Genomic DNA, 14291 nt, shown 5'->3' with positions numbered 1-14291 from the left:
CATATTCATAGCCATTTGGTTATTACAAGCAGTGTTTTCCTGATTGCAATAGGAGAAAATCTTGAATCTTCTTTATTAGTTGAAGCTATGTGACCAACTGTCTTATGATGTCTGTTAAATTCATATAGCCCTGGCATAATCCAAATGGTAGTTTTAAACATGGACATGCAGTTAGTGACAATACAGTTGGGAATTGTTTTCATAATTTAGTTTCAGCATAGTTGTGAACTAATTTGTCTACTTGATTAACAGTCTGGGAGAATTAAACACAGATAGATTACAGTTTTTATAAGCATTGGAAAAATTCTTAAGGGGGGTGTTACGAGTCTTTTTGTTGTGATTCTTTTAGACAGAGGGAGTGTGAGTGGGGGAGAAGGGCAGAGGGAGAGAGGGAGAATCTCAAGCAGGCTCCAAGCTCAGTGCCAAACTTGATGCAGGACACAGTCCCACAACTCTGGGATCATGACCTGAGCTGAAGTCAAGCATCAGATGCTCAACTGACTAAGCCACCCAGGCTCCCCTCTTATGAGTCTTAATAGCACTTTTTATTACATGTTGGGGCCTAAGTTTTTGGTAAAACGTGATACTGATACTTCAGGAAAGATTTACATACAAATATATGCTTTATGCACAACCAAAACACCCGTGGGCTATTGACTAAATTTGGCCCCTGGATGTGTTTCGTTTCCTCCATACGTTGAGTCAACATTTAAAATTATGACACTCATGCAGAAATCTGGATTTCAGACTTTTCTTATAGAATCATACCTGGTACTTTGAGCCCATACTACTGTTTGGTATGCATTCCAGCGGCTGACCTTTTTATATGAGGTATGGGTGTGTCCAGTTTGCTACTGTCCCCACTTAGGTTCTTCACTTACTCGAGTCACCTACTTTGCCTCCATAAGCATTGCGTTTACAATTACTGTTTTATTATATATATATACACACACACACCCACACACACACAAACACCCACACACATATGTTTATACACACACATATATACATATACATATATATATATATATATATATATATATATATATATATATATTAGACTGCGCTAATCAGATCTCTTTTGGACACAAAGAAACCTTCGTAATTTTTTTTCAAAGTTAATTTTGACAAAGAGAGAGAGAGAATCCCTAGGAGGCACTGGGTTTGAACTCATGAATCATGAGACCATGACTTGAGGCAAAGTCAAGAGTCAGATGCTTAACTGACTGAGCTACCCAGGCGCCTCTGTTTTATGGTCTATTTTGATAAAGATTTCAAGGTTTTCAAGGCAATCCATATTAATTTATAATATATATTTTGTATTTTATGTTAATGTCTTCGGAATAGGATTGAAGTTTCCAAGTTAGACTTTCTAAGTTGTTTTTGTATTGTATTCATTTTTTTAACGTTTATTGATTTTTGAAGGAGAGAGAGCACATGCATGAGTGGGGGAGGGGCAGAGAGAAAGGGAGACACAGAATCCCCAGCAGGCTCCAGGCTGAGCTGTCAGCATAGAGCCCAATGCAGGGCTTGAACTCACAAACCATGACATCATGACCTGAACCGAAGTCGGCCTTTTAACTGACTGAGCCACCCAGGTGCCCCATAAGTTAGTTTGAAAACAAGACACTTTTTCCTTCTGTGTACTATGAATAATCGTATTCCTGGGGTGCCTGGGTGGCTCAGTCGGTTGAGCGTCCGACTTCGGCTCAGGTCATGATCTCGCTGTCTGTGAGTTTGAGCCCCGTGTGGGGCCCTGTGCTGACAGCTCAGAGACTGTAGCCTGCTTCGGATTCTGTGTCTCCCTCTCTCTCTGCCCCTTGCCCGCTCAGGCTCTGTCTCTCTCTGTCAAAAATAAATAAACATTAAAAGAAACAAAATTTGAATAATCGTATTCCTATTGGAATATTTGCAAACCGTATTAGATTAATCATGGTTACAGTTGAATAGGTTATGCCTATTGCAGACAATATTCTCTTTCTCCTCAGCATTGTTCCCTAAAAATGCAAATAATGTAGTCACTTTCATTATGCTAAAAATGATCTGTATAAATCAGTGTTTGAATTTTTATTGATAAGCCATTATATTTTTATTTCCAATTTATATTTTGCCTAAAATATAAAGTAAGTAGCTATTCCAGTGGAAACTGGAATACAACTAGAATACAGATTTTTTTAGAAGTAGATATGTATTAGGGTCCCAGGATTATTATAATTGACAATGAAATTTCATATGGAGCTTCCTAACAGTTAAGATAAAAATTTAGCATTTTATAATAGGAGAAAGCCCATGGGCTATTTAATATTAAGTAATCAAAGTTCATTTGAAGCTTCACTCTTGGAGTTCTGAGCCCATCTCCTTGGTGACCCATTTGGAGCAGCGATGCCTTATGTTGACATCTCGGATGTCAGTGGATCCTGATACCACTGACAGAAGACAAGCAAGTTTGTATAACTTGGGGAAAAGCTTCATCTTTATCGGAAATCTCTCCAAACTATATCCCTGAAACTCTGATTCCTCAAATGTGAATGTTTGCCACAAAAAGGATTGTCAAATGGGGACTGAGCAGATTTACATGGGTTTCTGTAATGCCAGACATATAATGCAGTTTTATAATATTTCTCAAACATAGATGGTCATGAAATCTTTCCATTGGGACATAGTACTTACCTTCTGGCAAAGAAGGTATTCTTTGGAAGATAATTTAAGAAACACTACTCCAGAGATCATCATTTAGGTTATTAATTCAGTAAAAGTACTTAAAGCATATACTGCTGTGTTTTGGAGTTTGGAGATACAGAGATAAGAAATAGCCCCTGCCCTCAAGAAGCACTTGGTTTAGATAGGGAACAATTACTACAGTATACCATGATAAGTACTGTGATAGAAGCAACGATCTTGGAACCAGTGAGTGTTTGAAGTGAGTTTGGGAGAATGACTTCATATAATCTGTTGAAGAAGGTGGAGAAGGGCTATTTTATTAAAAACCATTTTTAATGTGTATTTCTTTTTGAGAGAGAGAGAGAGAGACAGAGAGAGAGAATCTGGAACAGGCTCCAGGCTGTGCGCTGCCAGCATAGAGCACAATGCAGGGATCGAACTCACAAACCCTGAGCTCATGACCTGAGCTGCAGTTGGTCACTTAACCAACTGAGCCACCCAGGTGCCCCAGTGGAGGAGGGCTATTTTAAAGAGAAGCAGCAGCAGGTGAAAGCACAGTGGTGGGAAGGAAGAGGCCATTTATTATTTACTTTTTGTATTATATGTTTAAGTTTAGAGGATCTTTTGTATGTTTTAAAATTCCGTATGGAAAGGTATAATTTTGTAAATTCTAAGTTGTTTTTGCTCTTTTACAGGATAACATCACACCACTTCTAGTTGCTGTAAATGAAAACAAACAGCAAATAGTGGAAGTTCTGGTAGAAAAGGCAGCAAATATACATGCAGAGGATAAATTAAAAAGGTGCAGTAGTTTTCTTTTAAACCTTAGTATGGTTCTACAGTGGTAATAATTATTCAAGTCAGGAAGATTAACTTCAGAAGAAGAAGATTAATTTATAATTATATAATGAAAAATATCAACACATCACCAGTTAGGTAGAAAGCAATTATTCTGACTGGGCAACATGAAGAACAGGGTATAGCAGAATTCATATCCCTTGATGATGTTGACTCATGTCATTTGCAGTGTTTATTTTTAAGTAGGTTCCATGTTCGGTGTGGAGTCCAATGCTGGACGTGAACTCATGACTCTGAGATCAAGACCCGAGCTGAGGTCAAGAGTCTGATGCTTAACCAACTGAGTCACCCAGTTGCTCCTGCAATGTTTTTTGTTTGTTTGTTTGTTTTTGTTTTTTTTCCTGCCACATGATTTTGTGTTAACTAAAGGGATTTCACTTTAGTTTTATAAAGGGTGGACTCTCAGCTCTTAATTTACTTAATGGCACAATATTGGCCTTCTTAACCCTTTTATGGTATTTTTTACACTTCTACTTCATAGAGGCACGTGGGTGGCTCAGCTGGTTAAGCATCCGACTTTGGCTCAGGTGATCATCTCATGGTTCATGGGTTGAACCCCACATCAGGCTCTGTGCTGACAGTGCAGAGCCTGCTTCGGATTCTCAATCTCTCTCTGTCTCTCTCTCTCTGTCTCTCTGTGTCTCTCTCTGTCTCTCTCTCTCTCTTTCTCTCTCTCTCTCTGTGTCTCTGCCCCTTGCCCACACTCTCGTGTGCACTCTCTCTCTTTCTCAAAATAAATCGTAAATAAACTTAAAAAAAAAATTTCTACTTCATATACATTTTTCCTTCAAAGATGTATATTGGGGTGCCTGGGTGTCTCAGTTGGTTAAGTCTATGACTTTGGCTGTGGACATGATGTCATGGTTCGTGGGTTCGAGCCCCAGGCCGGGCTCTGTGCTGACAGCTTGGAGCCTGGAGCTGCTTTGGATTCTGTGTATCCCACTGTCTCTCCCTCTCCTTGCTTGAGCTGTGTCTCTCAAAAGCAAATAAATGCTAAAAAAAAAAGATGCATATTAAACATAAATAGGAGTTGTTGTGTCTTTTGGATGACACTTTTCTTTAAATTGCTTTTTTTTCTTTTTTGAGTAATACTGATGGCGTTAGGTGATCTCTAAGTGATGATTAATTACTATTACCAAGTCTCATCAGGTTTTATCCTTTTTCATGTCCAGTATATGTATTTTTGATTTTATTTTCAATTGGTAGGAGTAGAAAGATGAAAGATAACTTTCACTGTATAGACTTATCCTTTAATGAGGATAAGTTATAGGTGGGTGATAAAGAAGGAAGAGATGTGCTTTAGATTCACACAAGACTAAGTTGATTCATAGCTTTCCTACTGGCTAGGTGTTGTGACCTTGGGAGTGTTACGTATCATCACTAAATATGTTACCTGATATGAAAAGGAGGATAATAATATATCCTTCAAGGGTGGTTGTGCGTAAATAATATTTTATATACATAGCATTTAATTTAGTGCCTACCATATGCTTATCAGCATCGTTAACTGTCTTTATGCCTCTTTTGTTAGCATTCGCATTAAAATATTATCATTTTAAGCCTGCAGATAGTTTTTATACTTGCTTGACCTCTAGATGGCTTTGAAGTGCACTATATCAGATTAAGGAATACGTGGGGAATTATTTTTTTTTAAATCTTTACCTATTCAGATAAGTGACCTAGCATAGTTTCTTGTTTATCAAAAGACGTTAAATTAGCAAGTCTATAATACATTACCCAAGTGGGACAAGAAGCTTCCTTTTTGTCCCTTCATTTTACTCTTGGAGATCATTTACACAGATGAACACTGAAACATGTAAATGGTCGATTCTGAACAGATAGGCAAGATATTAACCTGATAAAGTATATCAAATTAGCTGTTTAAATAACTCTAAATTCCTAAGAGTGAAGTTATCTCTGTTATTTTAGAACAGCCTTCATGCTTGCTGTAAATTATGACTCAACAAATGTAGTCAGGCTGCTTCTTCAGCAAGGTATTGATCCCTTTCCTCAAGATGTATATGGATGGGCTGCAGATGAATATGCTTATATTAAGGGTTTTAATCTGTAAGTGTTTGTATTAAAATGCTAGTTATTACTAAACTGAGGTTTAAAATAATTTAACTGTTAACTTCGTATGTAACAGATGGGATTTCGTAGTTTGATCAGGCAGTTTTGGAATGGCAGTCGGTTAGTCCACAACATTAGCCAGAAATCAAGCAAAGGACTAGACTAGTTGGAAGTAGGAATGTGTGCAGGATTCTTTATCTCAGGACTTTTGAGACATTTATCCTCCAGGATCCTAACCTTATCCATTTCATTTCAAGTATAACCCCTCTGCATGGGACACAAATAATGTTACATCTGTGTTTTCTAACTAGTAACTTGGGTCTTGAAATGTTCAGTTTTGTAGAAGACCCTCTACTTTCCTTTGAGGGCTATCTCCTGTACCCTGTCCCTTGAATTTTCCACGAACCTAAGGAGCACCCTAAGACCAAAGAGACAGTCCTCTTTCACAAGTCATTTGGAGGGGAAAAAAGGACATCCTGATCATTCTACAGTTTCCTTTGATTCTGTTGCTGCAGCATTGCTGTTGAAACTGGTGCTGCAGTCTGGTTGTGATTGACCTTTACTCCCAGGATTCCCTTGCTGATCCAGTTTTCAGTCTTCATGGTGTTCCACACTTAGATTTCAAAGCTACAAAGTTTCTTTGTTCACTGCACATGCACATATGCTCAGCAGCTATCCCAAAGCACCAGCACCCTGTTTGGGCAGCTGGGCCTCCTGGCTTTCGCCATACACCCCTGTCCGTCCACACTCAAAGACCTTATGTGGAACCTATATCTTAGCCTAGACTTTCCTTATGAGTTACCCTTTGAGGATCTTGTTTGGTTTTTTGTTGTTGTTGTTGTTGTTGTTGTTGTTGTTGTTGTTGTTGTTGTTTTGCCAGAAGATGTTAGTTGGGACCATTCTAAGCTGTCAGAGAGGTTCAAATGATGCTGCAGGAAGAGATCGGACTTCTCTTTCTCCTTTGTTAGCAGATATGTACCCCTGCCTTTTTTTAAGTAGGCTCCAAGCCCAGCGTGGAGTCCAACATGGGGCTTGAACTCACGAGCCTGAGATCAAGACCCAAGCTGAGATCAAGAGTTGGATGCCCAACGGACTGAGCCACCCAGGTGCCCCTGGACCACCGGTTTAAATCCTGTGGAGCATCTTTTTCTGAAGTCATGGAAGGTCTCATCTTGCCCTTCCCAGAGTAATGAGCATCACCTAAGAGGCCATGGCCTGAGAGGCCATGTTTTGGGTATAATATCTCATTAAATCCTCTTATCAACCTTATAAAATAAGGCAGTAATTTCCCTTGTTTTATAGAGGGAGATTTTGAGCCAAAGAGAAGTGGCTTCTCCAAGAACAAATAGCTATAGGTTATAGAGCTAGGACTTCTGAGTTCCAAACTCTTTCCATTCTGGAAAGCGAATTCTAATTATTCTCATTTCTATTTGATGTGTATTTACTTTTGATAGAGGGAGACGGAGTACGAGCTGGGGTGGGGTGGTTGCAGAGAGAGAGGAAGACACAGAATCCGAAGCAGGCTCCAGGCTCTGCGCTATCAGCACAGAGCCCAATGTGGGGCTCAAAGCCATAAACCGTGAGATCATGACCTGAGCTAAAGTTGGATGCTTAACTACCCAGGTGCCCCTGGCAAGCTAGTTCTAATTTACTAAGCTAGAATGCCCTCAATTCATGACTGGTTCATCTTCCTGTTTTTTTATTCTTTAAGTACAGACTTAATGAAAAGCTTCTAGAACGTACAAATTTGAAGTATATGGGGTAATTAAAGTTTTGATATTTGCTCTGATATTAGTTGAAATACTCTAAGAATTTGATGTATTTGGTAAATGTTTTTCATATCAGCATTAAAATAGTAATATTATTTATCACCCTTTTTTATACATAGCAGTAACGAAATAATTTGCCGACATAAAGAAGAAATCATGCTTAAAAATTCTTTGCAAAACAGCCATCCTGGTAAGACTTTACATAGTGAATTGCTCTTGGTGGTCCTAACATAAGTAAAGTCAGAGTAAGGGTGTTTTGATAATGAAAGAACAATGAAGAAAAGAACACCAATGTGTAAATTGCAGGTATATTTTTTTCTTTCTTAATTTCTCTCTTTATAGTCTAACGTTCAGAATTATTTAAGAAGTTAACTGTAGGTAATTGAAAATATAAGGCAGTATTATCTGAAAAGAAATTCATTATCTTAGTCATGACCCCTAAAATACCATGTGACATCTTTGTGTAATAAATACGAAAATGCTTTGTTAACTGTTTATTTAATTTTGAGAGAGAGAGAGAGAGAGTGAGAGAGAGAGAGAGCAAGAGAGGGACAGAGGAAGGTAGACAGAGGATCCAGAGCAGGCTCCACCACTGACAGCAGAGAGCCCAATGTGGGGTTGGAACTCGTGAGCTGCGAGATCACGACCTGAGCCAAGGTCAGATGCTTCACCAACTGAGCCATCCAGGTGCCCAGAGGAAAAAAGATTTTTAAGTTAGTATGTTTTATGTTTCCTCCATAAACATATTATAACAAATTGCACTTGTTATAAAAATGGATCTTTTATAAAATGTTTACAAATGGATTATATTCAGTAAATATTGTTACCTAGCGATTTGTCTCATTAAAAAATGAACCAGCCCTCAAACTGGGAATTCTACAGTACTTTCCTGGTACCATAAACAAATGGCAAATAATAAGAATTGAAAATCTTAGCTAGTGTGCAGCACTGCCAATGAGATTGTTTTTTTACAGATAGCTTCCAGGAGTACCGAAGAAAAGCAATGCCTTGTTGAGAGGCATAGGTTATTTCACATATTGTCTCAACAAGGTCTCACCATTATCAACTTCACTCCTCATAAATCAAGACAGAATGAGAGGGGCGCTTGGGTGGCTGCGTCGGTTAAGTGTCCAACTCTTGATTTCAGGTCAGGTCATCATCATCTCGCAGTTGGTGAGTTGGAGTCCTGTGTCAGACTTCTCTGTCGGGCTCGTTGCTGACAGCTCAGAGCCTGTGTGGCATTTTCCCTTTTCCTTCTCTCTCTGCCCCTCCCCTGTACATGCATGGTCTGCATCTCTCAAAAAAAATAAACATTTAAAAACAACAACAACAAATCCAGAATGAGATATGTTGACTTCATTAGAACAGTGTTTTCTTCTGTTTGTTGGAGAATTGTCATGACACTGTAATTTTGTTAGAATAAGATAGTCTGTTGCCATTAGTCAAAATGTTATCTTCGCAAGTATTCAAATAGGGCAACTTGGGCTCCAGAAATTATAATAACAGCACAAAAATGTTTCACAATCACACACACACACAAAATGCTACTGTTGCTCCCTAGTTGTGGCACCTAGTGCACTGTACAATCTGAAAAGTAGGAAGAAAGCTTTAACTTGGTAGACTGTTACCAAAGGATTTCTGTAGGTTAGTTTTGGAAGTTACAGGAAAGGTAAAGATAGAACAGACAGCGTTTTGATCATTAAGGTGCTCATAACAGAATAGAGCTGTCCCTGCGGTTTTTGAAACAGAAAAGTTTCTGTGGTTTTTAAAAATAATTTTCAAAGGGATCATTTTTATTCATGTCCATTTGTTCACTTCACAAGTAACTCTTAAGTGCCTGTTAGCTACTAAGTGTTATCCCGTTGTTGTAGAATACAAACATTCAAAAACCAGTCTCTGCAACCCAGGAGTCTGTTGTTACCACTGCCATTTGTATTATTTACTCTATTTAGTGCTTACTGGGTGCCAGAGTCTCATAGAGCTTATAATTATCATTGTTATTTTATATTGGCATTTGTTCCAGTTACCGTAAGTTCCCGGTGAGGAATCTGAGTTTTCAAGGACTGGGTAGAATCTACGGTAAGCATGCAGAGTGAGGAGTTCAGTTTGCCAGGTAGAGAGGCAGAAGGACCAACATTTGTATGTTTGACAATGTTGGTAAACTATCACGATTACGTGTTTGGCGGAGTACACAGCAGTGCAGAGGCGAAGGTGTAGGGGTGAACTTAGCAGGATTTATGAGCAGTTGGGTTTTGCTGGTAGAAAACGTGTGCTATGGGAATGGTTGGGAATGAGGTGAATACGTAGGTAAGACAAGCTTATGGAAGTTTGTTAGTGCTATAGAAAGCAGTAGATCTTACCCGATAGGCCTTGGGAAATTTCTTCGGTAGAATGCTTTTAGCGGCAAATAATAGGTGACTTCTAACAGTGACTAAAACAGTAGGAACCAGAAATGTTTTGATGGTCAGTGATGTCATCAGGATCCCAGTCATCACTTGTTCAGTTCTGGAGTTGGGGGTATTTTTATTTCTCCTTTCCGGGATGGCTATTTAGCAACAGCTCCAGGTATCATATTCTCACATGGCAACATCCAGTGGGTGGGAAGGACTGCTTTTCTTTAGGTGTTTCTTTTCACTAGGAAGAGGCTTGCAGTAGACTTCCTCTAACATTTTAAAGACTAGGTTATGTCACATACTCATTCCTAAAGTGGTCCCTGGTAAATCAGGTACTGTGATTAGCTTAGAATAATCCTTTCTCTTTTTGAAGCCAGGGTGAGGCCACCTTTTCTGTGTATGGAGACAATAAATATCCAAATAAAGTTGTGATTCTCTAGCAAAAATGAAGAATATGGAATGGCTCTTAGGGACGGAACCAGCAGTATGTGATGCAGGGATTTTGGAGAATTTGAAGCAGAAGACTAATAAGATTAGATTTGAGTTTAGGACACTCTGGTTATGGCATAAAATACAGATCACCAAGCCTTTTTCCTAAAAAGCCAGTGAATATTTTAGGTGATGTGGTTTCTCAGCTCTGCCCTTGTAGTGTGAAAGCAGCCATAGCAATATGTAAGTGAAGACATGGGGCCATGCCCCAATAAACATTATTTACAGAACGAGATGGCAGGTTGGATTTGACCTGTGGCCATAGCATGCTGAACCCTCATATGGAGGATAGGTTATAGGAAACCACATAAAGAGACTGGGAGGCAAAGGAAGCTCTTGTTTTCTTAGCCTAGTATTAGTCCATTGTGAAACTTTCAGCTGTGTAGTTTGAAAACGTCAGGGGGTTCAATTTATTCCATTAATTTTTTTTCAGGGCCTTGTGTCTTTCTCATTTGTTTTGCTTATTTTTTTTATTCATTTAAGAAATATCAATAATATTTTGTGGCTTTTTTTTTCCCTGCGAAAATTATCAGTTAAGAACTCACGTTTGACTAGGGCAATGGCAGGGAAAAGACAAAGCAGAGACCAAAACAGTATAGTAATACGAATCTGTGATTCCTGAATATGAAAAGTTAAGGGGTGAGAGAGAACTCTCAGAAGATTCAGAAGTTTCCAGGTTGTGTGCCAGCATGTAAATTGGACATGAAAAATGTGTAGGACTTTATCAGATGAACAGAGGAGAGCAGCAGGAATGAGGATACAGTAATTATGACTTTTGATTATTTTGGCAATGATTGCCTTTAATAGGTGAAGTATATTTTTAATTTTCTAAGAAATTAAGGAAAGGAAAGAAACAAAAAACTATAATCAGTAGTATGTTTCTATACTGTGTCTGATAGTTCTGTTTTTTCTAGAACAATCCCTGTTACTTCTTTTCATTCCTATCTGCCAGGAAAATGAACTAAGTCCTAGTTAGTTGGAAAAATTAACTGATTTTTCATATTTGAGAGGAACTTGTGTATGGTAGAACATAGTGGCAACCACCAGGATTCTCTCTCTCTTTTTTTTTCTGAGTAAAATAGGACTGTTGCTTGTTTCACACTTTGTGACATCATGATTTCATCTATTCCTTTTAAACCTTTCTTCGCATGGATATATAGGGATGTAGGAATTTTCAAGGCAAATACCAAGAAAAAGAGATTCCAGGAAAGGTATTCTGTGACATAACTTTCTGACTGTAACCACGTGTATGACATCAACCCAAATAATAAAATTTCATATAATGCGTTGTGATAGAGGCACCACAACGACACCCAGATTTGATTATTCACTGGAAGATCTCACAGGACTCAGCATACAGTTGTTGCCTATGGTTTGTTATGGGGACAGGCTAGAAAGGCCAATCAGCACAGACAAATGGTGCATGGGGTGAAGTCCAGAGTAGACCAAGCACAGGCTTCCAGGACTCCTATCTTTATGGAGTTAGCAGGATGTGCTTAATTCCTCCAGCATGAAATTAGGACAGCACAAGTGAAATGTTGTCTGCCAGTACAAGGCTTATGGATACTCAGTGCCCGAGGTTTTCATCAAATGCTAAGCACATAGGCATCTTCTCCTTAGCATGTCCCAAAATTCCAGGTTTCCAGAAAGAAATCAAGTGTACGGCCTTAAGCACACTGATTTTACCAATACTTAGGCACAGTGAGCTTCTATTACCAAGCTAGGGAATGGTGGAAACCTTCCTTAAATCCAAGATCCCAGGGAACAACCAAGGGCCATTCATTCAAGTAGGATATTCTGAGGGTAGCCATCTTCGGCCTGCTGGATGAAACCTTTTCTGCATAGAAATTACAGCCCTCAATTCATTTTTGGTGGTGTCTTAAAATTTTATTTTAATAGCAAGTAAAATGATGGTTATCATGGTACTGGTTTCAGTTTCATCATCCATATGAAGTAGGTATTTGTACAAAAAAGACTAGGGCAATATTAGGTCATTATCATCTTTTTTTCTATGATTAAGCTTTCATTATGATTCTTAGATACGATCAGCATAATGATTTTTGATTTAAAATTAGAATAAAATCTCAATTATATGGAAAACCCAGGTTTGATTCATACAGTGCTGAATCCCTGTTTATAGTTATATTTGGTCATATTCATCAATTGTTTTCTTGCCTAAATATACAAATAACTTGTATTTTTGTATTTTGCTTTATGTATTTTCATATACTTCCATATGGGAGACAGTATCCCTATTGTGTTACTTTGATCTCTATCTTAATGTTCAAGGTGACTGTATCATGGTTAATATATGCTAAGAGTAGCTTCAATGGATACCGTGTTTGGTGGTTGTACTTTGTTTGATTGTTTTTTACATTTAATGATCCTTATTTTTTCAGCAGTTTTAAGTTCACAGCAAAATATAATAGAAAGTACAGAGAGTCTCCATATACCATACCACGCTCCCGTACACGCCTAGCCTCCCCTGTTGTTAACATCTTGCACGACAGTGGTCCATTTTTAGTAGTAATTTTTTTTTCAGTTCCTTTGTTTAGTTTTGAGTGAGAGAGCATGTATGCGTGTGAGCAGCCAAGGGGCAGAGGGAGAAGGGAGAAAGAATCCTGTGCTGTCAGCACAGAGCCTGATGCAGGACTTGATTCCATGAAATGTGAGATCATGACCTGAGCTCAGATCCAGACATGGACGCTGAACCAATTGAGCCACCCAGGCACCCTGACAAGAGTGGTGCATTTTATATGGACACTAACTCATCATTTTCAGGCAATGTCTCTAATTTGCATTAGTGTTCAGCCTTGGTGTTATACATTCTATGGGTTTTAACAAATGTGTAATGATGTGAATCCACCTTTGTCGTATCGCGTGAAAGAGTTTCACTGCCTTAAAAGTCCTCTGTGCTTGGGCGCCTGGGTGGCTCAGTCGGTTAAGTGTCTGACTTTGGCTCAAGTCATGATCTCGTGGTTCACGAGATCGAGCCCCGTGTCAGGCTCTGGAATGACAGATCGGAGCCTGGAGCCTGCTTCCGATTATGTGTCTCCCTCTCTCTCTGACCCTCCCCCCATTCATGTTCTGTCTCTAAAATAAATAAACGTTAAAAAAATTTAAACAATAGTCCTTGGGGGTGTGCCCCTCTTTCCCTACATTCACCCCAACCCTTACCTCCATAGTCTTGCTCTTTAAAGAGTGTCATATAGTAACAATCATACAGTGGCTATCGTTGAATGTTTAGAAAATTAAAATTCCCCACTAATTGAATGTAGGCATTCAAGATATTCTTTGCCCTTTGTTTTGTTTTGTTGCTCATCAGTAGAGGATCTGATGACGTATGCCTTCCATGAAAACAAGCATGATTTTTCTAGATGTGTGTCACCCAATGGGGAGGGTTGAGAAAAATGACATCATGAGCCACTACATAGTACCAACATTGGGATCCTCCTCTGTGATGTGCGGTGGGTCTAGATAGACTCTCTAGCAATGGAAGGAGACAGTGTCGAGAAGTTAGAAGTTTATCAAATTGGAATGCCACAGCCTTCCAACTTACCTTGGCATTGGAAATAAGGCCAGGGAGAGTCTGCTTGTTATGGTTTGGCCATGATGCAAAGTACAATAGCTATGGAGCACATTTGTGAGGTGTTGTTTCATCCTAACTCTGAACAGTCTCTACTAAATGGCTGGGGAAGTTCTGCTGTGTTACAGCAAAATAAAAAAACTCTCTTTTAACTTCTATAGGGGTGGAAGTCCAGAAAAATCATGCTAGTTACAGTTTGACATTGTCAGCTTGTGATAATCATTCTCCTAACGACACCATTTTCCTCCAGTGTCATAGAGTTGGTCAGTGATGGCCATTGTAAACATCAGTTCACCTGTAGGTGTCAAATTTTGATGAAACCCACTCTTGCTTTTGGTCAATATAGAGGAGAAAGTAAGATTTCTTAGTGCTTTAAGCCTACGAATGGTATAATTACATTTCAGTGCAGTGTGGTTTCCAGGTGTGGTCCCAAAGCAATACTTTTTCACAAATCATAAGCTGTAC

General features: G+C 38.9%; 1 protein-coding gene across 10 annotated transcripts in view; it reads left to right on the top strand.

Annotated features, from left to right (window-relative positions):
• The window catches only part of LOC147572807 (ankyrin repeat domain-containing protein 26-like), a 626452-nt gene that overhangs the window by 8738 nt on the left and 603423 nt on the right, over positions 1-14291 (top strand). For 9 of the 10 annotated variants that reach the window (XR_015245799.1, XR_015245802.1, XR_015245801.1 and 6 more), the window contains exons 4-5: positions 3357-3463; positions 7478-7548. Coding sequence is in view for 5 of the 10 variants with exons in the window: in XM_086693296.1 (XP_086549422.1) it covers positions 3357-3463; positions 7478-7548 (178 nt within the window). In the remaining 5 variants the exon portion in view is untranslated. The remainder of the gene's footprint in view (positions 1-3356; positions 3464-7477; positions 7549-14291) is intronic. The other variant, XR_015245800.1, reaches the window with a different exon arrangement.

Source organism: Puma concolor, chromosome E4 (genome assembly GCF_028749965.1).
Source record: "Puma concolor isolate L17-30 chromosome E4, mPumCon1.1.hap2, whole genome shotgun sequence".
NCBI classification, from domain to species: Eukaryota; Metazoa; Chordata; class Mammalia; order Carnivora; family Felidae; genus Puma; species Puma concolor.
The sequence above is the reverse complement of the archived record's forward strand: the minus strand, read 5'-3'. Positions and strand labels throughout refer to the sequence as shown.